Source organism: Hyla sarda, chromosome 11 (genome assembly GCF_029499605.1).
Source record: "Hyla sarda isolate aHylSar1 chromosome 11, aHylSar1.hap1, whole genome shotgun sequence".
NCBI classification, from domain to species: Eukaryota; Metazoa; Chordata; class Amphibia; order Anura; family Hylidae; genus Hyla; species Hyla sarda.
The window spans coordinates 68746744-68773238 of record NC_079199.1 but is presented as its reverse complement, the minus strand read 5'-3'; the positions used below and the strand labels follow the sequence as shown (position 1 = coordinate 68773238).

The window sequence follows — 26495 nt, the reverse complement described above, 5'->3', positions numbered from 1 at the left end:
GGACACTGTGGAGCTGGAAAGGGTGCAGAGACACGCGACTAAACTAATATGGGGCATGGAGCATCTTAGCTATGAGGAGCGATTAAAGGAGTTACAATTGTTTAGTCTTGAGAAGAGACGTTTAAGGGGGGGATTTGATAAACGTATATAAGTATATAAATGGCCCATACAAAAAATATGGAGAAAAACTGTTCCAGGTTAAACCCCCCCAAAGGACGAGGGGGCACTCCCTCCGTCTGGAGAAGAAAAAGTTTAGTCTCAAGGGGCGACACGCCTTCTTTACCATGAGAACTGTGAACTTATGGAACAGTCTACCTCAGGAACTGGTCACAGCAGGAAAAATTAACAGCTTTAAAACAGGATTAGATCCATTCCTGGAACAAAATAACATTAATGCTTATGAAGAGATATAAAATCCCATCCCTTCCCCAATATCGCGCCACACCCCTACCCTTCAATTCCCTGGTTGAACTTGATGGACATATGTCTTTTTTCGACCGTACTATGTAACTATGTAACTTTGATCCCAGGGGTCCCCAGCTGCGGGACTCCCGCGATCAGGCATCTTATCCCCTATCCTTTGGATAGGGGATAAGATGTGAAAGCACCGGAGTACCCCTTTAAATATGCTCTAGATGCATTTCAGGGCTCTTAATCATTCAGAATGGCCCTTTCCTCAGTAGAAAATTGCACTCTGTCACAGACTATTAGGAATGGACTGCTGGTTATTATACCATCTACAGACTAGTATAACCAGTAGATGATTTTTTGTGGAACAAAGACACTGAATTGCGTTGAAAAATTATTCCTGCCTCCTCTTCTAAGGTTTATGAAGTTGATGCAGCTTGTTGAAATGTATGAGGCAACACAGCTATGTGCCACTCTCTGTAACACTATGCCGAAGAAAGTGACTGGGAGGTTAATGCCTGCAGCTGCAGCAAAAATCCTTTTCAGGGAAAAAAACAATGCTCTCCGTCCACGAGAACGCTGATGTGACTAGGAGGATGTTAAACGCTGCTGGAATTTGCTTTTCTCTTCTGTAACACACACACAGGCTGTCCGTCCTATCTCTCTGCAGTGTAATGAATTAAGTGGCTGGCCGCAATATGGCTGCCAACTACATAGGGCTGTGACACAGGGGTGACTGGCTGCTGATAGGCTGCATCCTGCATGTAATTCAGGGTCTTACCACCTACTTCCCTTCCTGCCTTCCCAGCGTCCCTTGCTCCATGTACTGACCTGTGGATCCGCCATTTTAGATGCCCTGGAGCCTGGAACGCTGTAAAATGGAGTTTAATGAAGCGAGTTGTGCAATAGAATCAGGGGATATTCACATTAGTTGCGAATCGAATATTTCCTGCAAGTTGTAATGAATTCAGGTTCGTCAGCTTCGATTCGCTCATCTCTACTTAAAGGGGTACTCTGCCCCTAGACATCTTATCCCCTATCCAAAGGATAGGGGATAAGATATCAGATCGCTGTGGTGCCGCTGCTGGGGAGCCCCGGGATCCCCGCTGCGGCACTGCGCTATCATTACAGCACAGAGCGAGTTCGCTCTGCACGTAATGACGCGCAATACAGGGGCCGGAGCATCGTTACGTCACGGCTCTGCCCCTCGTGACGTCACGGCCCAGCCCTTTCAATACAAGTCTATGGGAGGGGGCGCGGCGGTCGTCATGCCCCCTGCCATAGACTTGCATTAAGGGGACGGGCCGTGATGTCATGAGGGGCGGAGCCATGACATCACGCGGCTTCGTCCCCTGTATCGCCCGTCATTACGTACAGTGTGAACTCGCTCTGTGCTGTAATCATAGTGCAGTGCTGCAGCGGGGATCCCGGGGCTCCCCAGCAGCGGCACCGCGGCGATCTGACATCTGACAAGATGTCTAGGGGCGGAGCACCCCTTTAAGAGGTTACATAAGATAAGTAAGAAGTGTTAGTTATATTCTTGTACCTGAAAAGCAGGTACGCAAGGAATTATCAGTCTGCTCAGATGATAAATGCTATTTGTAAAAAGGCTTTTACATTTCTTATATTCATGTACATAAGGGGCAGTGTTATAGTACAGTAGTTAAAGGAAAAAAGTCAGCAAGTTAGAAGAATTTAACCAGCTGTTATGGACAACAGGACAAGGGACACCGATTAACAACTTACCTTTATTATTCCTCTTAATAAATGTGCTAATAAGGGTGTTTGGTGCAATGGGGGCATTACTTTACCCCTACCCTGTAACAGCGCCTCCTCATGAATAATCATCCAGTCCTCTGCCGTGACAAGCACTCTTGAGTTATGTCAATTCAGAAGGCTGGATGAATATTATTCTAGCTAACACTTTAGAAGTAAAATGAGGCTGTTGTGGTGGCATGGCATGATGAGCGAGACAGCTAGGCTAACTTCTTTAGATTTGGCGTTCTGTCTCCCTTGACAATGACTGCTTTTGTAGATGGTGTCAGTCTGGTTACATAATGGTTGATGAAATTGTCATGATTCTTATTGAGTAAGGTAAGTTTTGAACAAATGTCATTAAAATGTATTTATTAGCCTTGAACTAAAAGGGTTACTCCGGTACTTAAAAATGTATCCCCTATCCACAAGATACTGAATAAGTGTCTGATCATGGGGAGTCCCAGCCTGATCTCTTGCCTGGCACCCTGGCTCTCCCCATGTACTGAGCAGGCACCTCTCCGTGCACAGAACTGTGTCAACCACCGTTAAAAATCTAATTTCTCAGACATTATTATAGTCATTATATTCTGCTATAGGGCAGAATTATAGCAATGATATTTGGACCCATTTCAGCAGAACAGAATTATAATTGTGAAAAGAAGAAGATTAAGAGGTGAGAACTACTATTTACAGAACAGTTCCTCCTCCCATTCCATTGACATAATTCAATTGCCACTTACCCTTCCCCTGTGTACCCTTGGGAGCAGTGACATTGCCCATTGTCTGGATCACACTGTCCACCATTATGACAAGGGCACTTCTGTTTACATCCAGGTCCGAAGTATCCAGGGGGGCATGGGATGGAACACATAGGGCCCTGTAGGGAAAAACAGAATTACAGTCTTGGGTATCTTCTGGGGCACAAAAGATTATACATAATTATGCCAATAAACTACTGGGTTGATCATACTGTGAGATGTGTGCAGAGGCCCACAGGAGGGATTACACAGGATCTCATATTGTGACTGGTAAATTATGGGATCTCTGGATATTATTTTATGACAGCCCTGTGGCTAGCCCTATTATGAGGATGCTTTGGTTGGCTCTATATTGGCGCTCTCTGGCTCAGTATAAGGCTATGGGAACTCTACAGCTTTCACTGTATCTGAGCACTGTAGCCTGCTATGTTATGAAGGCACTGCATCTAGTGTGGTGACATGGTTGGAATGAGGGTGAGATGTACACTTCGTGATGCCAGGGCACCATTAACCTACATGGTCCGAGGTTGATATACCTTCTCCTGGGCCAAACGCTGCGACAATGATGGCACTGATGCAAGGTTGATCTTTACTAAAGCAGGAACTGTTAATCTGTCACAGTATAGACTATAGTGCCGAGGGAAGTGCAGCGTGACCTAGGGATAGCATGTCGCCTTGCTGGGATTTGTAGTTGCTGTTTCTGCAGACTTGAGATTAAATAGCAGCCCATGCTGACTTGAAGATTTTCGACTGACTGACTGAATAAAAAGTTTTCCCCCCAGAATTTTATGCTCACCGCTAGGCTTTGACTTTCACCTGAGTGAGGGGGTGTCCTGAGATTGACGTGGCAGCAGATTTGAGAGTTTTCTTTTCTTAGGCCTCCTCAGACTTCACCACACTGTTCCACACATCACTGCCTAGGCTTTCCTGCTCTTCACTCTCCAACTAGACACCCACAACTCCTCCCCCACTACACTACATAAAGGCCAATGTTGGGGGGGGGGGGGGCTCCCATTGGGGAGTCAGGGTCACCTGGTTTTCTCTGCCACAAAGGTACAGTAACAATTCACCACAACATAACACAGTGCAATATAACAAGTTATAAGCTATAGTGGGTCCAGAACAGTAGCAGCAAGGATGCCCGAGGCAAACTTTAGCCCACAGGATGACATCCTAAGCTGGGACACCACACTAGTAATTGGAGCACTGGAGGCTGGCTATTTTTCTACCTGTCTGTTATACATACATTTACTGGCTATGGCTAGCAAGGCATATCACAAGGTCTCACCATCCATCCTGGTGGGCAGCTGCACTCCCCAGTGCTTTGGTTACAGATGCCTCCACTCTGGCATGGGCAAAACTCTGGGCACTGATACTTTGAAGGCTGAACCTCTTTACATTTGATCTCACAGCTGCATAAAAAAGCACAAATATTTACTATATTAATTCAATCTGTGTGGAAAAACTTTTTAGAGCCCTAAATGATAACTGTCATACTGTGACTTGTAGTACCACAGCAGCCAGAAAGTAATACTCACTATGGCCCTGTAAATCCTTCTGGACAAATACATGTTCCGTTTTGAGGTTCACAGCTGGCATTATTCATACACTGGCAGTCCAGTAAGCAATTTAATCCATAGGTGCCTGGATCACATGGCTTTTTGCAGAACGAATCCTTGTAGCCTGGAGGGCAGATGCAGGATCCTGAAATGGGGTCACATATCCCATTGTTCTGGCAATTACAAGTATTGTTGCACTTTGGTCCCCATAAATGAGGTTCACAGGCTGGAATTATAAAAAGGGTGTATAATGAATGGTTGAAGACTACAACATATGTATATTCATCCATGTAATTCATAGTCGCCTAGACAGGGCCCTTTAAAAGTAAATTACATTTTGTGTGCAATACTGGAGACCATGGTGGAGATTTCTCAAAACTTGTGAAGAGAAATAGTTGCCCATAACACTTCTGAAAAATAAATGAAGCAATCTGATTGGTTGACCAATCTGGTCAACTTTCCCTTAGCATAGGTCTTGATGAATTCCCTTTCTCTTTTCACCCAGGTATGGAGCAGTCGGTATCATCCTTATAGGGTTTTTTCTTCCTTCCGCTGGATCAACACAGTAAGGTTACTGTGGTTTATTTACCAGTATGGGGACAAATTCTGTTACTTCCCATAATACACTGAAACACCAGATGCTTCTTATTATAACTATTTACTATTTACATAACTATTTATATTTATATTTACATAACTATTTACTACGCCAATACCGTAATTTTGCAAAATAAAAAATCTTGGGTGCCCTGGGAATATTCAGTGAGGGACGTCTTTCTCCAGCCATGGCTCCAGACCCTAGCATACTAAGAACACGTTAAAAAAAATAACATGATATACATTTTGGGATGAAGGGAATTAAAACATTTGAATAAGCATTGAGCATTCAAACACCAATATCCTTGTACCTCTTGATTTACATCTCCCTATTGTCACCACTAGGGGTAGACCTGTGAACGTTAAATACCTTAACCTGAATAAAAAACTACATATTACATCTGCCATCTAGTGGTCTCAACAGGCAATGTGTTCTTTATAAGTATGTTTTAGGGAGAGGCATGGAAGCCCTGTCTTAAGGAAACAGTCCCCCAGAGCCTTATGTGGAAAAAGGGAAAAAGGAGACCGACGGACGGCGCCTCGTGTATTACCCAGGGGTAAGAGAGTGGTGAGTGGGGGGCAACCCCACGGAGCTTATAGATGGCTGCTCACCTGGTGGTAGTAGTAACTGTGCATGTAACCCACAATAGATTGGGGTGCTTATAGGTCCGAGCCGCTGCTAATCCAAAAAGGGTTGCAGGAGAAGACTAGGTCGTCCTGGAATGAATACTGGAAGCAAGGCTGGAAAAAACCCTTGAAGTAGGCGCTGCTGACTCTGATGAGAAGGATGAGGCTGAAGTCCTCAACAGGACATTTTTATTGAGCAGAAAATAAAAAACGGACAGGATGACGCATTTTGGGAGGATCCCTCCCTTCCTCAGATCAGGATGACATGATAACAGGATAGAAAGGTTTATATGGCCTCAAAAAGGGTGCCAAAAACAAAGGGGAGGAGTGTACAGTAACAGGTAAAATGACAGTATAATGTACAAAACATTTATATAATAACATACATATTAAGAGCATGTATAAAAACACATATTTATTAAGGATAAGTGTAAAAACTGTTGCAGTGCTGGTAGGCAGGTGTACTTTAGAAACAGCTGTAGAACCGCAGTGGGCCGGAAGTGACCCACCGCGGTGTGTGAACGGAAGCTCTGTGTATGGAGTACAATCTCCATAGTAAAGACGCGGCCCGGCTGGTTACCAGGGACGCGTTGTTATGCAGGAGAGCCATGTGATCGGCAGTCAGCCAATCAGATGGCGAGGAGTACGTAGCACTTGTCCGACAGTGTGAGCCGTCCGACGGGAAACAGATCGCTGAAAGCTCACACTGATAGCGAGTGCCAGAGCGCAGGGAGGGGAAAAAATGAGCGAATCTGGCGCTCAGTTGGATAGAGGTAACGCATGGTATAGAGGGGGAGAGTTACATAGGGATGGATGTGTGTGATGACCGCTGGAGTGTGTAAGATAGATAACATGGGGGTAGTAATAAAAAAATGCCAGACTGGATGCATGACAATAGTATATATGAAAAAAGATTGTATTAAGGCATATATTATAGGATGGTAAACAGCACATATAACATATATATATATATATATATATATACATGGAGGTAGTAAAATAGAGTACCAGGCTGAATGCATGACATGTGGCTAATGGTATATGTGAAAAAGACATATGATAGCATAAAATCACTATAGTGGGGCACATATACGAGTATATTGAGCACAGAGGTATGTGGGGGGGGGGGGGTACATGACAAAGTATACAGTATATCCCCAAAATGTGTATATATAAGTTGCTCCCTCTGTAGCCGTGCATCCCCTCCCCTATTTTCACAGGAGGTGGTTTGGATCGTTAGTGGATCCAACATGTCACCCAGCCTGAGGTAGGTGAGTGTTTAGGGACCCATCCGATAAGAGGCCACCTCCGCGTGGTGGATGGGGGGACACGTTTTGATCAAAAAGTGCGCTAAGAGCCTCCATTTTGTTGACCAAGTGTGCTGCTGCCATTTTCTTTTTTTACATGTTTTGTACTTGCCACAGCAGCGTGCACCCGTGTATTGGGTTTAGGTGCTGGCTACATTTTCAGTTTTTTTTCTTTGCTGTGCAAATTTGGGGGGAGTGGCTCCCTCTGTAGCCGTGCATCCCCTCCCCTATTTTCACAGGAGGTGGTTTGGATCGTTAGTGGATCCAACATGTCACCCAGCCTAAGGTAGGCGAGTGTTTAGGGACCCATCGGATAAGAGGCCACCTCCGCGTGGTGGATGGGGGGACACGTTTTGATCAAAAAGTTCGCTAAGAGCCTCCATTTTGTTGACCAAGTGTGCTGCTGCCATTTTCTTTTTTTACATGTTTTGTACTTGCCACAGCAGCGTGCACCCGTGCATTGGGTTTAGGTGCTGGCTACATTTTCAGTTTTTTTTCTTTGCTGTGCAAATTTGGGGGGAGTGGCTCCCTCTGTAGCCGTGCATCCCCTCCCCTATTTTCACGGGAGGTGGTTTGGATCGTTAGTGGATCCAACATGTCACCCAGCCTGAGGTAGGTGAGTGTTTAGGGACCCATCCGATAAGAGGCCACCTCCGCGTGGTGGATGGGGGGACACGTTTTGATCAAAAAGTGCGCTAAGAGCCTCCATTTTGTTGACCAAGTGTGCTGCTGCCATTTTCTTTATATATATATATATATATATATATATATATATATATATATATACAGCTTGTGTCTAAAAAATGCATAAATAGTTTTATATTAGAGGATAGGAGCAAGATCATAATATATTATAATATGTATTGGCTGTCTACTTCAGGGTTGGTAGTAGGCACTAGAAGAGGGAAATGTCGATGATAGGTAATAAAAAATGAATGAATGAATAAATAAATAAATAAATAATAAAATGAAATTAGTGACTGTGTCATATGAGAAAATGACTGTAGAAGATATTACTGTAAAATGATGGTACATATAGTAGTGGTACTTAAGTCGGTAAAAAAAATATATATATTGAATAATAAATGAAAAATCAGTGACTGAATCATAAAAGACTAATAAAAGACCAACGTAGGGATATGGGCCTGTTATTAATAAAATTATAACTTAAAGGGAACATTCAATCATTTCGTTAAGGCCGGACGGGGCCAGGGTTTGGGGTTTATATATCCAGTCATTCTCTCTCCTACGGAGGGTGTCGAATCTGTGGGGATTATCTATGGATATTTGTTCTATGGGGGTGATGGAAATAACATTGAAATTCCGATTATGAAGTTCAGTTATGTGTTTGGAAACGCTGTGCAGGAGGAACCCATTGGTGGTGTTGTTTCTATGTTTTGGTATTCTTTCTCTTAGACATCTGATGGTCCTCCCCACATATTGAACACCACATTGACATTCAAGCAGATAGATAACATATTGGGATGAACAATTTAAAAGAGTTTTGATAGAGAAGGTTTCGCTCGTGGTTTTAGATGTGAATGTTTTAGCACAGTGTTTAAGATTAGCACAGCATTTACAACGGGTATGTCCACATCTAAAAGCACCAATAGTGGAGAGGAAGCTCGTGGCTTGTGGGTTGCGGGCTTTTAATCTACTTGGAGCTACAATATTACGCAGGGTCTTACCTCTCCTAAATGTAATGCCGGGTTTTTGAGAAAGTGTCTCTCGTAAGAAGGGGTCATTTAATAGGATCTGCCAGTGTTTCTGTAAGACCTCTTTAATGAGTTTGTGCTCCCTGGTGAAGGTCATAATAAAGTTAGTGGACCAATCTTTTTTGTTGTTTTTCTTGGTATCTTGTATTTTGGTTAGACACTCATGTTGTGACAAAATCTTAGCCCTTTTAAAAGAAGAGTCCACAATGGCCTTAGGATATTTTTTCGCCTTGGACCTCCTTTTTAAAATATTGCTTTGTTCTATAAAATCACTAGTATTGGAACAATTACGCCTAATACGTTTAAATTGCCCGTAGGGGACATTAAGAAGCCATTTTTTGTAGTGCGAGCTAGTAAAATCAAGATAACTGTTGCTATCTACTTTTTTAAAAAGGTTCTGGTGTTGAGGGATCCAAGGCCATTGTGGAAAACAATCACATCCAAGAATTCAGCATTCTCACTAAAAACATTCTGTGTAAAATGAAGCCCCCAGGTGTTGTTATTAAGAAAGGATAAAAACTCATCAAGTAAAATGGTGGAACCGTTCCAGATAAAAAATGTATCATCAATAAAACGCTTAAAATAAACACAGTGTTTACATAAATGATGAGAATAAATATAAGTTTTCTCGAACAAACCCACAAATAAATTAGCGAAACTGGGTGCCACTCGCGACCCCATAGCCGTGCCTGTATGCTGTGCATAAATATGTTTTTGAAACACAAAGTAGTTATGTGTTAAGATATAATGGAGCCCTTTGAGAATAAAATCACGTTGGGTTTGGGGGAGATTGGGGTCACCATTTAAATAGTGGGCTACTGCATCAATCCCAAGGTCATGGTCAATAACGGTATAAAGGGAGGTAATATCCATAGTGACCAGAGTATATTCCTTTTTCCATTCTACTTTCAAAATTGAGGAAATAAAATCAGTGGTATCCTTCACGTAAGATGTTAGATTAAAAACATATTTATGCAGCATTAAGTCTAGGTAATGTGACAAATTGGAGGGTACAGAACCAACACCAGACACTATGGGTCGACCTGATGGATTTTCAGCATTTTTGTGCACATTCGGTAGATAATAAAAGGTGGGCATGGCAGGTTCATGTATAAGGATAAAGTCTTTCTCTGCTTTATTTAAAACACCTGTTTGGAAACCTTCATTAACCAAACTTTTAAGTTCATCCGTGTATATTCTGGTTGGGTTCGAGGGGAGTGTTTTGTTGAATTTAGGATCATTTAGTAGTCTATTGGCTTCCTTGATGTAATCTACCGTGTTTAAAATGACAACCCCTCCTCCTTTATCTGCTGGGCGGATCACAATATCACGGTTGTCAGCTATTTTTTTCTTGTAAATTCTACAAAACACTCCCCTCGAACCCAACCAGAATATACACGGATGAACTTAAAAGTCTTCGCCTCATCCTTCTAATCAGAGTCAGCAGCGCCTACTTCAAGGATTTTTTCAAGCCTTGCTTCCAGTACCCAGAGCCTTATGGAGCGTATTAGGCAAATCTCCAGATCATTTATGTTTCAATTTTCTTTGAATCAAAACATTAATGGTAGTAACAGGTAATAGGTAATAAACTGTAAGTTAGCTTAGCGTACTTTAAAGGGCTACTCCGATGAATAACTTTTTTTTTTTTTTAATTAACTGATGCCAGAAAGAAACTTTGCCATTTTGCCAAACTTTGGTTATGGAGCCATTGGCGATAATGATGAGGAGGGAGGAAAGAATAGTTGGGTTTGGAGCAAGAGAGAGAGAGGACAAGCCATCACTTTATGCGGACGACATACTGCTTTTTTTTGGACAATCCAATAGTGTCAGTACCTAGAGTAATGGAACTTATAGGGGAATATGGTGGGTATTCTTTGTTGGGAATAAATTGGACAAAGTCTACTATGTTGCACTTGGGAACAGAGGAAGTGACCCCAGATTTAGAGGTTACATTTTTGGGTAGAGAAGAATGGTTAGGGTATTTAGGAATACAGATATCAGGAAAAGTGGATGAATATCATAAATGGAGTACGAAACCCCTGAATGAAAGAATGGAAATGAAAACTAAAGTATGGGGAGAATTAAAAATATCCAGGGCAGATAAGATTGCGCTGATTAAAACCATTCTTCTTCCTAAACTTTTATGTGTTTGGAGAAGCACCTGTATGGTGCGAAAAACACTTGTTTAGGAAAATTACAGCAGTTTTCAATTCACTTATATGGGGCAGGAAGAGGACCCGCATAAAATTAGAATATTTGTGCCTCCCAAGGGATAAGGGTGGGCTGAAGTTCCACATATTATTATGTATTTTTTGTCTGCTCAAGTATACTTTATTAGAGAATGGAATCCTTTTTTGAATATCTGATTAAAAATTCAAAAGGGGAAGATGAAAACATTTATCAGTTACTACAATCTGGGCAGTTAAAAGAAGCAAAATGGAAAGGGAAAATAATAGTAGGGAGTTTGGTTAAATCTTGGGAATTTTTTAAAAAGGAATTGGGAATAATAGGAATGTTAAACATAGCCCCACTTTGGGAAAACACATATTTTATAAATGTTTTGAGGAAGGTAGAGATTAAAGCAATTCACGAGTTAGGATTCAATTTAGTAAAAGATGTTTGTAAGAAAGGAACATTTATAGAATGGGGAGAAATAAAAGATAGAAGAGCAAATGATATGGGTATTTGATTTGAATATATGAGGATGGCAGGCACATTTAGGAGCACAATGGAGAAGGGATTAGTGATTCATAATACACCGGAATCCATTAAGAAAATAATAGAAAGTAAGGTAAATAGGAAAATAATATCTAGTGTTTATTCAACGTTGATTAATACTCTAAAAAAAAATTGAAACACGGTAGCACTCAAGCATAGGGGGAGAGTATATACAACAAGATTAATAAAATCCCGTTGAATAATAACCACAAAATAGTTTAATATAGTGTATAGATTATATTAAACCCCATTCTTTTGTGTAAAATAGGTAAGAGAATGGATAGTAACTGCCCTAAATTTGATAGAGAAGGAGCAGGTTTTCTGCACATGTTGTGGATATGTGACAGAATTCAGGAATATCGGAGTGATGCATATAGCGAAATAGGAAAACAATTAGGGATTATGCTTGCCCCCTCTCCTTTGGTAGGATATTGGGGGATGAACCGGAAATAGAACTAAGTAAAGATAAGAGAACGCAATTGCATAGAATGTTATTTTGTGCCAGGTTTATGATTGTTAAAAAATTGATTGATCCGTAGCTCCCTAATAAAAGGAAATGGATACAAATGGTAAGAAGAAATTACTGTAAAAATCAATAAAGTACTAATATTGTTTTCTTTTCTGTCACGACCACAGTGCTCTTGGCTGACACATCTGTCCATTTTAGGAACTGTCCAGAGCAGGAGAAAATCCCCAGAGCAAACATATGCTGCTCTGGACAGATCCTGACATGGACAGAGGTGTCAGCAGGGAGCACTGTGGTCGTGACAGAAAAGAAATACAAAAAGAAAAGAATTTCCTCTGTAGCATACAGCTGCTAATAATTACTGTAAGGATTAAGAATGTTTAATAGAAGTAATTTAAAAATCTTTCTGGCAACAGTTGATTTAAAAAAAAAAAAGTTTTCCACCGGGATACCCCTTTAAAGAGATTATCCAGGATAAGAAAAACAGAGCTAATTTCTTTCAAAAACAACTACACGTCTGTCCCCAGGTTGTGTGTGGTATTACAACTTTGCTCTATTCACTTCAATGGAACTGAGCTTCAGAACCACACCCAACCTGGAGACAGCCAAGGAGAGTTTCTGAAAGAAATCAGCTCTGTTTTTCAATTCCTGGATAACCCCTTTAAACATGAAAAAATATAGCTTACCACTGGAGCAGTCTTTTCCTCGCCAGCCTGGTTCACACTGGCACTGGTTTGGTGCTTCACAGCGTCCATGTACGCATTCCCTGCTGCAATGTGCTGCAAAGATAATGTGTCATTCAATGTATGTATAAACTAGAGGAATACAAAATCAGCAATAACCTAAAAGCTGTAACATTCTTAAAGGAGCATTCCAATCAGAGCTGACACAGTGTTATGTCTAGAGCAGGGGGTGGTGCATGGTACTTTTACAAAAGACCATTGATAGAATCCCTGTGTCATGCTCCAGTTCCTTAGGTCCTGTACTAGGCACAACACAGTGTACACAGAGTACCAGCTCTGTCTGGTGTGTTCCTATAACCCCTTAAGGACACAGCTAATTTTCACCTTAAGGACGCAGCCCTTTTTTTGCAAATCTGACCACTGTAACTTTAAGTATTAATAACTCTGGGATGCTTTTACCTTTCATTCTTATTCTGAGATTTTTTTTCGTGACATATTCTACTTTAATTTTGAAATACGGTTCACACATGTGTACGGTGGTTTGGAGATGGAGTTTCTGGACGTGAAGGTGGGATTTGAGGAAAATCAAATAAAAACCTCAAATTATAGAAAGGCAGCTGTCACAAATGCCCTCCTTCACTACCAGAGCTTCCATCCCCCCCACGTAAAACGAGCCATCCCCTACCGCCAATTTGTCCACATTAGAGGAATAAACAGCGGGGACAAATCATTTGAAAATCAGGCCAATGAATTGGCTGATAGATTAGAAGCCCGTGGTTATCCCTCTAAATTAATCCAAAAAGCATACAACAAAGCAAGAACGTTAAACAGAGATGAGCTCTTAAAAGAAATAAAAAAGTAAAGACAAGAGGTTTGTCTTCTCCCTGAAACACTTTGGTATGGATAACATCATTCAACATGCCATCCGGAAACACTAGTGTTTAATTGAAAGTGACCCCGATTTAAAGGAGGTGGCTGAAAGGTGCCCCCTCTTTACTTATAGAAGAAACCAAACTTTAGCAAATGTATTGGGTAGTAATCAATTTAGGGACAAGACAAACACATGGCTGAACGACACCTCCCCCAAAGGAAACTTTAGATGCAGACAATACACTCACTGTAGGTTTAATTCAGAGGCCAAATTTTTGAGACTAGGAGGTGTAGATTGGAAAATCAAAAACCTCATTACATGCAAAAGTAAATACGTTGTATATGTCATCCACTGCCCGTGGGGACTGTTCTGTATAGGGAAGACAATTAGTTGTCTATATATATGAGTGCGAGAACACTTTAAGTCAGTCCGCACGGGCATAGGATCCCCACGTTTGATTAATCATGTCAGGCAAGAACATGGGGGAGACCCAAGTGTCTTGGTATTTGCTGGTTTGGAAATAGTGAATAGCCCCCACAATGGGGGAGACAGAAATAAAGCACTACTCCAACAAGAAGCAAGGTGGATACTACAAACTGGCGCCATGGGCCCCCCAGGCTTGAATGATAAAACTGACGTGTCTGTATTTTTATAAACATGTGATTCCATTTTCTTTAATGTCTTAAATATCGAGAAAAAATACTTGTTAAATACAGTTGCATACTGTTCTAATTGTCCCACAGATGTTTGTATAATTTCTATTCTCTATGGGCCCTTTTATTATTGCGGCTCTACTAAATAGTATACGGTAATGTATACTCTGGACAAGCTTTGCGAAGCTGCCTGGAAGTGTGGCGTCCCGGCGGTCGCTAGGCGACGGGAGTCACATGTTCAGTACCTCAGAGACGTCGGCACTGCCTAGTGCGAGAGGAAGTCCTTCTCGGTGCAGGGTGTGATGACGCTCACGTGAGCCAGATCATGTGACTCACCGGACCCGACGGCTTCTGGTCTCGCTGCACATTAACGGCATGGATGCGGTGCAAGGAGCGGAAGGTTCCACGACATGGAACTGCAATCAAATCCCCAGGTGAGTGTATTTTACACATGTATTTAAGGAAGCATGGACATAGGGTTAGATGCAGGAGCCAGAGGATGTGCTAAGTGCACAAAACATATGTCCCATTTCCTGTGAAAGCACCCGCTCGATGTGCAACCCCATGTTGTGGACTTAAATAAAGCACAGATGAAAATTCCTTGGTGAGTGCAGCCTTTTCATTCTCTACTGTGTGGATATTCTACTTTAACATAGTGGTACATTTTTGTCAATACTTGCATCCTTTCTAGGTGAAAAACCCCAGAATGTCATGAAAACTTTGAAAATGTTGCACTTTTTGAGCTTTGAAACTCTCTGCTTGTAAGGAAAATGGACATTCCAAATAAATTATATATTGATTCAAAAATGCAATATGTCTACTTTATGTTGGCATCATAAAGTTGACATGTTTTTACTTTTTGAAGACATTAGAGGGCTTCAAAGTATAGCAGCAAGTTTCAAAAAATCTTCACAAAAAATTCAAAATCTGAATTTTTCAGGGACTAGTTAAGTTTGAAGTGGATTTGAGGGGCCTTTCTGTGAGAAATACCCCACAAATGACCCCATTATAGAAACTGCACCCCTCAAAGTATTCAAAATGACATTCTGAAAGTTTGTTAACCTTTGGAGATCTCAATTTTTTACACTAATATGTTCATGTAGCCCAATTTTTTTTAATTTTAACAAGGGTTATAAGGAGAAAAAGTCCCGCAAAATTTGTAGCCCAATTTCTCTCGAGTAAGGAAATACCTCATATGTTGACGCAAAATGCTCTGTGGGTTCGCAACATAGCTCAAAAGGGAAAGAGTAACTGTGGGATTTTGGAGGGCAAATTTTGCTGAAATGGTTTTTGGGGGTTATGTTGCATTTAGTAAACCCCCATGGTGCCAGAACAGCCAAAAAAAAACAAAAACGCACATGGCACACTATTTGTGAAACTACACCCCTCCAGGAATGTAACAAGGGGTATAGTGAGCCTTAACACCTCACAGGTGTTTGACAGGTTTTGTGTTGAAGTTGGACGTGAAAATGAAAAATTTGATTTTTGACACTAAAATGATGGTGTTACTCCAAATTTTTCATTTTCACATGGGGTAATAGGAGAAAATGGACCCCACAATTTGAAGCCCAACTTCTCCCGCATAAGGAAATACCCCATATGTGGACGTAAAGTGCTCTGCTGGTGCACTACAGGTCTCAGAACAGAAGGTGCACCATTGGGCTTTTGGAGAGAGAATTTGGTTGGAATAGAAGTCGGGGGCCCCCATGGTGCCAGAACAGTGGACCCCCCCACCCACATGTGACCCTATTTCGGAAACTACACTCCTCACAGAATGTGAGCATTTACACCCCACTGGCGTTTGACAAATCTGTGGAACAGTGGGCTGTGCAAATGGAAAATTTAATTTTTAATTTTCATGGACCACTGTTCAAAAAATCTGTCAGACACCTGTGGGGTGTAAATGCTCACTGCACCCCTTGTTACATTCTGTGAGGGGTGTAGTATCCGAAATGAGGTCACATGTGGGGGAGGGGGCACTGTTCTGGCACCATGGGGGCTTTGTAAACACACATGGCCTTCAATTCCAGCCAAACTCTCTGTAAAAGCCCAATGGAGCTCGTTCTCTTCTGAGCCCTGTAGTACGCCCGCAGAGCACTTTACATCCACATGTGGAGTATTTCCTTACTTAGAAGAAATGGGGTTACAAATTTTGGGGGCTTTTTCTCCTATTACCCCTTATGAACATAAAAAAATTGGGGTAACAGCAGCATTTTTGTGAAAAAAATCTAATTTTTTATTTTCATGTTCAACTTAAATGAAAATGTGTCCATCACCTGTGGGTTGTTTTGGCTCACTATACCCCTTGTTACATTCTATGAGGGATGTAGTTTTTAAAATGTTTTTTTCTTTTTTGCGTTTATGTCAGAACAGTTGCAACTATCAGCCACCTCTGTGCAAATCACTAATTTAGGCCTCAAATGTACATAATGCGCTCTCATTCCTGAGCCTTGTTGTGCATCCACAGAGCATTTTGCGCCCACATATGGGGTATTTCCATACTCAGGAGAAATTGCAGTACGAATTTTGGGGGTCTTTTTTCCTTTTACCTCTTGTGAAAATAAAAAGTATGGGACAACACCAACATGTTAGTGTAAGGGGTAATAAGAGAAAAAGCCCCTAAAATTTGTGACACAATTTCTCCGAATACGGAAATACCCCATATGTGTCCCTAAACCGTTTCCTTGAAATATGACAGGGCTCCGAAGAGAGAGATCGCCATGCGCATTTGAGGGCTAATTAAGGGATTTGCATAGGGGCGGACCCGGATGCAAGCATTATAATTGCCTCTGCCACCACAAATACCCTACAGCAGTGTTTCCTAAACAGGGTTCCTCCAGTTGTTGCAAAACTCCCAGCATGCCTGGACAGTCAATGGCTGTCCGGCAATGCTGGGATTTGTTGTTTTGCAACAGCTGGAGGCTCCTTTATGGAAACAGTGCCATAGCAGACGTTTAGAATTTTTATTGCGGAGGGGGGGGGGGGGGGGGGGACTGTTCTGTGTAAGGGTAAACCTCCTGCTGTTGCAAAACTTCAACTCTCAGCATGGACTGACAGACCGTGCATGCTGGAAGTTGTAGTTTTGCCACAGCTGGAGGCATACTGGTGAGCGAACACTGTGTTAGGTAACAAACAAACTCAGTGCTTCCCCACCAGGGTGCCTCCAGCTGTTACAAAACTACCATTCCCAGCATGACCGGTCTGTCAGTGCATGCTGGGAGTTGTAATTTTGCAACAGCTGGAGGCACACTCGTGGGGAAACACTGAGTTAGCTTCTGTTACCTAACTTTGTGTTTCCTCACCAGTGTGCCTCCATCTGTGGCAAAACTACAACTCCCAGCATGCACTGATAGCCAAGGGTCAAGCTGGGAGTTGTAGTTATGCAACAGCTTGAGGCACGCAACTATAACTCCCAACATGCCAAGACAGAAGTTTGATGTTTGTGCATGCTGGGAGTTGTAGTTTTGCAACATCTGGAGCCTCACAGTTTTCAGAAATCACTGCATGGTGACAATCAGCTGTCCAAGACAGCTGATGTCACCTAGACAGGAGCACTAGGATGGGTATGGGGGGGGGGGGGGGGGGGGTTATAGGGGTCTTTGTGGGCTTGTGTGATGTTTTATTTCACACAGAGCTCACACAGCTCCGATCTCCTCACAGATCTTCCTGCACTGAGGAGATCGGAGCTGTGAAAGGCAGTTTTTTCTACTGCCTTGCTGTGATTGGTCAATCTGGATTGATTGACCAATCACAGCAATTGGGGGCGGGGCCAGCCGTGGGGGGGGGGGGTCCCACGACCGATGTCTGTGATGATCAGCTGTCTATGACTGCTGACGTCACTTTACTGTCACAGCGTGTTTACATGCTGTGACAGTCTCTGGAGAATGATGGGACAGAGTCTGTCCCATGTTGGGAGTAGTTGTAGTACCGCAGCGCTGTGGGATGGCACTTGCACAACCCCCGGCTGTGGGACTTTTAGGACTACTACTCCCAACATGGACAGACTCCGTCCATAATGGGAGTTATAGTCCAGGGGCTGAGATGCAGATTGCAGCAGGTCATTCTCCAGAGACTCGCTGCAATCCACATTTATGACATTAACAAGCCAGTGGCACATGCGGCTACACTGCACAGTGGAGCGGGGAATACTGTATACGCTGTCATAATTCATAATCCCCACAGCAGGGAGACCAGAGCTTCGTGTGCCACCAGCTTTTACAGTTAATAAATATGGATCGCAGCGGGTCTCTGGAGAATGAACCGGTGCGATTTGCCCCTCAGCTCCTGGACCATAACTCCTATCATGGGCATAGTCTGTCCATGATGGGAGTAGTAGTCCTAACTGTCCCAAAATAGTCCTGCAGCTGGGGGATGTGCAAATGCCGTCTCTCATTGCTGTGGTACTACAACTACTCCCATCATGATACAGACTCTGTCCCATGATGGGAGTAGTTGTAGTTTAGCAGTGTTGAGGGACTGCTCCTGCATCCCCCGGCTGTCTCGGTAGAACACTTTCCTATGTGTCCTTTTTGATGGTGTATTTTTGCATTAAATAAAGTATCTGCGCAAAAAATGCATCCAAGCAAAAAAAAACACACGATAAAATAGTATCCAATATAAAATGCATTCCACAATACATAAAAAAATAGAGTACTTGCTTTTTGTTCTATCAAAAAAGACGCACAAAAAAAGACGCAATGAAAGTCACTGTGCAAATTTTTGAACAAAAAAATATGCAAGAAAAAGGGGTAAACTCAATGATAAATCCTCCCATTGAGTGTATCTATCATGTTTCCCAACCTACTCTATTGTTAACTTCAAAGACTTCATCTTTACAAATTAAAAATGAGATGATGCTATTTATGGTAGTACTGAAAACTGCATCCAGATCAGGAGAAGTAATTCCAGTAGAGTACCCCCAGCTGTAATGTATCACTGGTGGTCTGGGATTTCTTAAGCTTCAGATCATGTTGATGGACAGTTTAATAAGGTGATTGATAAACATGGTGCATCTCTGGCCATATATGGGCTACAAAATGAAGTGGCATCTTATATCCTCCCACATATGTAAGGAGTTATCAGACTCCAGTAAAGTATTCTAAAATGTAAGACTCCTTTGGATGCATCCTAAGAATGATGCACTTGTCACCTAAACAATTATTCTGCTGGGGTTGCCACGAATAAACCACTCAGGATAAACTGTGGGTAGGAAATCTCAATAATAGTAGAACTACTCGGTTGAATTCAGCATTACCTGGCACCTAGTGAGCAGCTATTAATTTTAGTGGGTGGCAGGGGTCCTCCAGTACTGTGGTTGTGCAGCTTTGACTAATAGATTGGATCTATAGTAGGTTATCCTCCTTCTTTAAATACAAAAAAATCCATAGTATATAGGAGCATGTTTAGGAACAACAATTTTCTGCATTATCAAAAAATTCCTGATGTAAATGCACTGAAACTCATTGGTCAGGCTAATGTGTAGGTGAATGCATTACCAAGAGAATTGAGAAGTCCAACATAGAAATATTTATACTCCGTTCAAAGAATAGAGGATAAGTGTCTGATCATGAGTGGTCTGACATCTGGGACCCTCCGCAATCTACTGTATGGCAGCTGCCAGTACCCTTTTTTTTTAAAAAAAGAGTAGATTCACACGTGCTCTAATTTGCTGCATATTTGCTGCTGCATATTTTCCTACCGATTGAAGTCAATGGGGCTAGAGGGGGGCGGTTTAGGGAAACTGCTGCCTACCTAATTTGGGGGGAAGTTCTGCCTACTATGGGGGAACTGCTGCCTACCTAATTTGAGGGAACTTCTGCCTACCTAATGTAAAGAATTGCTGTGTGCCAAATGTGGGGAACTGATGCCTACCCATTGTAGGGAACTGCTGCCTACCTAATATGGGGACTTGCTGTCTAGCTAATATGGAGGCTCTGCTGCAAAGCTAAGGAGAAAAACTGCTGCCTACCCAATGTGGAAGAACTGCCAAGCTAATGTGGGGAACTGCTGCCTACCTAATGTGGGGAAAATTGCTGCCTATCTAATGTGGGTGACTTCTGCTGCCTAGTTAATGTGGGGTAATGCTGCCTACCTAATGTAGGGGAACTGATGTCTACCTAATGTAGGGAAACGGATGCCTACCTAATTTGGGGAAAACTGCTACCTACCTAATGTAGGGGAACTGCTGCTTACCTAATGTGGGGAACTGCTGCCTACCTAATGTGGGGAAAATTGCTACCTACCTAATGTGGGGGAACTGCGGCCTAACTAATGTATGAAAAACTGACGGCTACCTAAAGTTGGGGAACTGTGCCTTCCTAATGTGAAGAATTTCTGCCTACCAAATGTACTGGAACCTACCGGTGTAGGTACAAAGACGATGATTTCAGGCGCTCACCCATATGAAAAGAACTTTCAGAACAGACCAAGTCATACAGATGAAAATAATAAACAAATAGATACTGATTTATTACAGTATTAAAAGCGCCACGGACTATGCATTTCAAAGGATGGGACCCCCTCTTCCTCAGGTCCAGTCACTGTAATGGGAGAAACTACCTGTTGTGGGGGACCTACCAACTCTTTTCCAAACCACTTATCTATCCACTTTACTTTTTGGGACACAAAGGGCATTATTATGGTTGAGGGCATTATAGGTGCTGGAAAAGTGTGGAGCCTAAAATGTTCGTTTGGCAGATTCTGCAGAGAGGAGTTGTGGCTGGAAGAAATTATCATGGCATTCTGGGTCGGATGGAGAAGAAAAAGTGAACAACTCTGATTGGGAAAGACGCAACCTGAGGTAACTGTATGTAATCACTTATATGGTAATGATGGTGGTTGTTGTCAGTATCACATCCTCCTAAACTTAAGTGACAGAATGACAACATTATTGCTGTTAAAAAGGTATTCATATTCTGTGGCTTAGGGTGTGTTTATGGGGCCTTGGTTGTCCTTCTCTACTCTCAGCAAAAGTTGGGAGGCATGAGAATTGGGAGCCTGGTGAGATCTTCCCAGGGCTGCAGTTAATACTCTGCTGTGGAGTCATTGTATACAGTATATACTCATGTAGAGGGTAAGTAATGTAACTATACACAGTGACACCAACAGCAGATACAATATATACAAGTAATGAGTCCATATATGAGTGCTTAAATGTCCATCAAAGTATTTCCTGGTCCAGCCACATTCTCACCAAACCCATCACTATAACAACAACCCCACAAATGTAAACTACTAAACACTACTTAATAATAATAATCATAATAATTATAACCTTATGTGGTGAGAATCTGTAGCAGGGACACTAATTTCTTCAGTTTGAGGCCCCGATTCTATTACTTTCACCGCTAGTCTCTTAAAGGCTGGGAAGGCCATATCGGGATTCTGTACGGCCAGCATCCTAAGTTGGGCCTTATCCCATTTGTTTAGCGCCACCTCTATAAAACGGTCCATCAGCACTCGATTGCCCTGATCGGGCGTGATGCCGTCCAACTTCTGTACTGCCTCCAATGCGCTCTGCAAAGCCACTGCATATTCTCGGAGAGTCTCACCTGGCTTCTGGCGTCTTTCATAGAGTCGGAGGTGTACCTCTGAGGGGGAGTGAGATTCAAACACTTGAGAAAGTCCTTCAAAAATCTGTCCCACTGTGGCCTTTTCGGCCACTGGCCAGGTGCGAAGTTCTTCCAAGGCGGGTCCCTGGAGTTGTCCCAGAAGCAGTTGTACCTGTTGATGAGGGGGAAGTGCATAGAATGCAAAGAGGCTATAAAAATCTCTTTAAAGTCTCTTAGTGTAAAAGGGTCACCATTGTAGGTGGGAAGTACAGGATTCCCCAAGAAGACAGGTGCAGCAACTGGGGCTCCCAACACATAGGGAGAGACTGAGGGCGGACTGGCTGGGCCCTGTTCTGCCGTTGTTGGTAAGGGTGGCAACATTCTTCTAGCTGAGGGTGGAGACCCCGTTGGCTGGGCTGCTGGAACATTGCCCCCTTGCTGTTCAGGTGGGGACTGTGGGACTGCAGGTTCCGACATTTTCGTATTTGTTATACTGGCCCTTTAAATAGATCTCGGGTTCCTAGGTCCCAGGGAAATACACAATTGTTCTTTAATCTGGAACTTGAGAGCGTAGATTTCAAACTTGAGAGCGGTGACCTGAAACTCAGCAGCCTTTAATTGGAATTTGAGTGTGTTGATCGGCAGCTGGAGCGATTCTATGCAGGACTTCAATTCGGTAATTTGATGTCTCAGAGTCCCGTACTGCTCCGGTACTTCACAGCTTCTAGCCTGCTGACGCACTCTGCGCCTTTTCCCACGCTGGGCTGTCTTTCTTTGTTGGTTTCTGGCTCTAGGCTCTGACAAAATGGCCGCCGCGGCACCGAGGGCTTTGGTGGGCGGGGTCTCTGGATGTCCCGCGCTGACTTGTAACTCCGCGGTACTGTTCGCCTCCCCCCTTACTTTACATGCGCACTTCCTCCACACAGCACCGTGCGCGCAACCTCTTGATCCGGAGTATTAGTCACAGTACATTAATAAAGTTCACTTCTTAGGGGGGAGTACACTTTCACTAGTGGCAATGGTAGGCACACACCCGAATCCTGTTCGTGCAACGCCAAAAAGGCTTTGTGGTAGCCCTTAGGGGGTGTATGGTAGGGATGGTAGGATGTTGGTATATGAGGGGTTAATATTAACCCAGTCACTCGTGACGCCAGGGTGAGGGCTGGTATGCTGAATCTATGTTCCGGCCTATCGCCGCCCTTCCCAGAAGCGATAGGTGCAATGAAATGACTGAAGGTCCACAAACAGATTTAACTTAAACTTCAATAACTTTACTGCAGTGCTTGCAATATCCAATACGTAATAACAGTCTCTTAATACAGTTCTTTGACTGCTTAGCGACTGGTAGAAGTTGCGGACCTTGCATAAGACATATAGTCTCTGAATTTAGGGAATGATGTGCAGATCCGTCCGGATTTAGGGGAAATATTGAGTCCGGTGATGTTGCAGAGTGCTTAGGGGATGACACACTCTATAATTTATATCGTTCGGCCGTTGCCGCAAGGCTCAGGCCTAACTCACTGTGATTACTGCAATACAGGTCCTTCTTTGATGAAAGCCAGGAGCAAGAGAGAGATAAGATGGCCGCCGCTCCCTTATATGGTCAGGGTGTGGCGATTTTGATTGGTCTGAACGTCTGCCACTCACTTTACATGGTGAGATGGGATTGCTTACGTCACAGGCTCTTTGTACATTGTAGAACCAGAACGAGGCTACAGATACCAGAACAAGGCCTGGAACGCATCCAGAGTGAGGCTTGGAGCGCATCACATGACCCGAAGGCCCTGCAATGCCATAGAAATAAGCAATTAACCATTTACATACTGAAATAACACTATATACATTATTTTATAGATAAATTAGTAATCTATATACTATAATGGAGGCGACTAGGGGCGAATTGACCAATAAAGACTACTAAGTCCTAGGGACTCTGGCTATGGGGACCCACAGATAAATAAGTACCGTGTGAAAGGTGGTACTGTGACACCACACTTCATACTAATAATTAAACTAAAAACCCTTGGCCAGGTTGCATTTTTCTCACCCATAATAAATAAATAATAAATAATGAATTTGTGTCACAAACCACCAAAACACCACACATGGAAAATATAATATTTTTTTTTTTTGGCCCTGAGCTGGTCCCGCATCCCATGCCCCCAGTACATGATAACAGACGCCCTTGAACCAGTTCAGGATTTTTTTGTATATAGAGTCCCATAGAAACCCCCCTCCCCCTTTCTCCCACCACCCAACCTAAACTAAACCCCAACACAATGTGTTGACCCAACCCCTAGAAAAAAAAATGACATGCTAATATATATGCTAATGCTAGTTTATTAAATATATAAACACTAAATATATATATAAATACACAAACAGAAATATATACAAAAATAGTACAAACTATACAAACCAAACAACAATGAGGCTTTCCAGCCACACGAAGCCCAAGTTCAGCGCCTGCAATCCCTATATTACTATATACCTACAGCACAAAACAAAAAGACTAATGTGCCAGCATCAGCCCACCACCAGGGAAAGAAACAACAGGCTAAGGCGCTTTAAAGACAGAGCCCCTCCACAAAAGAGAAGCCCTGCCAGCACCCAGCCTCTCGTACTCCAGAGAACGCACCTTCACCAGGTCACCCAGTATGTTCCTAATCACTTCACCCACAGGTAGGATTTTACACTGCGTCAACACTAAACAACGTGCGTTCCACGTGTAGTACCTGGCCACTGAGCTAACTAGGAATAAATTACACCTGTCCCAGCCTCCAAGGTTTCTGAATGCCCCATAGGCCCATTCCGCATAGGAGAGACTGGTGTTACAGCCTGCGCTCCGGCTGCACATGTTGGCCGTGAGCGCATTGTCCCTGCTCCCGGCGGGGCCGGGATGCGCATCGCGGGACGCGCCCGCATGCGAATTGCGGCCTGTCACTCACCCTGTACTGCTGCTGCCTCCGCTCCTGTGTCTCTGCTCCATCGCGCGCGTCCCTGTCTCTTAGGGGGAAATTGCTTGTTACTGTTTGCACCTGACACTACATTATAAAGTCCCTGCACCTCCCACACTTCCCTGCCGGATCTTCAGTGCCCCGAGCCTGAGATTAAGCGTACCCTATAGCCTGATTGCCTTGTCCGTGTACCCAGACCTTCCACTACGTTATTTGACTCGGCACCTTTGCCGCCATCCCTGACCTTCTGCTATGTTGACTATGCTACTGCCTTATCCTCCTGTACCTCGCCTTGCCCAGCTACCTGTGTGGTCGAGCCTTGTTGGGGGTAGCGACCTGAGTGTCTCCTGCCGCAGCAAGCCCATCCCACCTTGCGGCGGGCTCTGGTGAAGACCAGCGGCACCTTAGACTCCGCTCCCTCATACGGTCCGAGTCATCTGCGGCACAGGTTAGAGGATCCACATCAAGCTCCATTACAACAGGCCAGCCTAGGCCAACCAATGGAAGTGCCCCCCCTGTTGTAAACCTCTGTGTTAAAGGAACAATGAAGCAGAAAATGCTCCATGCTTTCCAGCATGCCATCTACACTCTTTGCGGGGACATCCCCAGCCCTCAGAGCTCCTGCATTTCAGATTGTCCCTCACACACAGTTTCCCATGGAAGCAGCACCAAGTCAAGTCAAAAACTTCAAGGGGATCCTGATAGAATTCAAAAGCCCTAAACCAACCTCCAGATCCCGACTTGGGCAATCCTTGAGCGCCAATGGCCTCTGTAAATGAGAAGACAGGACCCTTTTGTCAAGGAATTTCCTAGACAGGGTTCTAATCTTCCACATCCCCAGACCCCACCGATGAATAACTTTCAGAACCAGGGTAGCATAAGCCGGGAGATGCCCATGTGGTGTGCGAAGATCCTTCACTTGCCCTCCTGTCTCCCATTCCTGGAAGAAAGGCCAAAACCATCCCCTACTGGAGGATACCCATGGAGGAGCCCTCTCTTTCCAGAGGTTTGCAATATTGGTCTTAAGAAAGGTATTCACTAGGAATACCACGGGGTTGACCATACACGACCCCCCTAGTCTCCTCGTACGGTAAATAACCTCCCTCTTCACTAGGTTCAGTCTATTCCCCCATAACATTTGGAAGAACACACTGTAGACCCAGGTCACACTTATCCTGATTTATCTTGGACCCGGATGCCTCCGAGTAGCGGTCCACCTATGACCTCACCCATTGGCCTTCATCTTGTGAGGAGACAAACACGGTGACATCATCAGCATACACCACCGCCCTCAGAGCCGAATCCGGCACTGCCAGGTCCATTCTCACCCCCACCAACGGTCCACAATCAATCCTCCTAAGGAAAGGATCAATTGCAAACACGTACAGAAACGGGCTCAAAGGACAACCCTGACGGACACCAGACCCAAACTCAAAAGAGCGGTCAATCCATTCACAAGCTGGAAACTCTCTGCCCCTACATACAAGGTCTTAAACCAATCAACAACATCCCCCCCCCCCCCCCCCCCCCGGCAGGCCATATATCAGAAGAACAGACAAGAGGTACTCATGGTTAACCCGATCAAACGTTTTTGCCTGATCCAAGGACAGCAAGTACCCCTTCCAGTGGCCAGCTCTACCCTGCTCCACAGCCTCTCTGACACTGAGCACAGCACTAAATGTACTGCGGCCCGGAACAGAGCAATGCTGAGCCACCGAAAGGAGCCAGGGTGCAAACTTCACCAACCGATTAAACAGCTCTTTAGCAAGAATCTTTCTGTCCGCATTGAGAAGTGCTATGGGATGCCAATTCTCAATGAGGGACGGGTCTTTACCCTTTAACAAGATGATCAGTGCTGACCTCCTCAT

General features: G+C 43.6%; 1 protein-coding gene across 6 annotated transcripts in view; it reads right to left on the bottom strand.

Moving 5' to 3' along the window:
- Nucleotides 1-26495, bottom strand: part of PEAR1 (platelet endothelial aggregation receptor 1) — a 443307-nt gene that overhangs the window by 145299 nt on the left and 271513 nt on the right. For 5 of the 6 annotated variants that reach the window (XM_056545694.1, XM_056545692.1, XM_056545693.1 and 2 more), the window contains 4 exons: nt 12600-12692; nt 4463-4709; nt 4213-4336; nt 2907-3043 (listed from right to left, as the gene is read on the bottom strand). In XM_056545694.1, coding sequence (XP_056401669.1) covers nt 2907-3043; nt 4213-4336; nt 4463-4709; nt 12600-12692 — 601 coding nt within the window. Of the gene's footprint in view, nt 1-2906; nt 3044-4212; nt 4337-4462; nt 4710-5692; nt 5785-12599; nt 12693-26495 lie in introns of those variants that run through there. The other variant, XM_056545696.1, reaches the window with a different exon arrangement.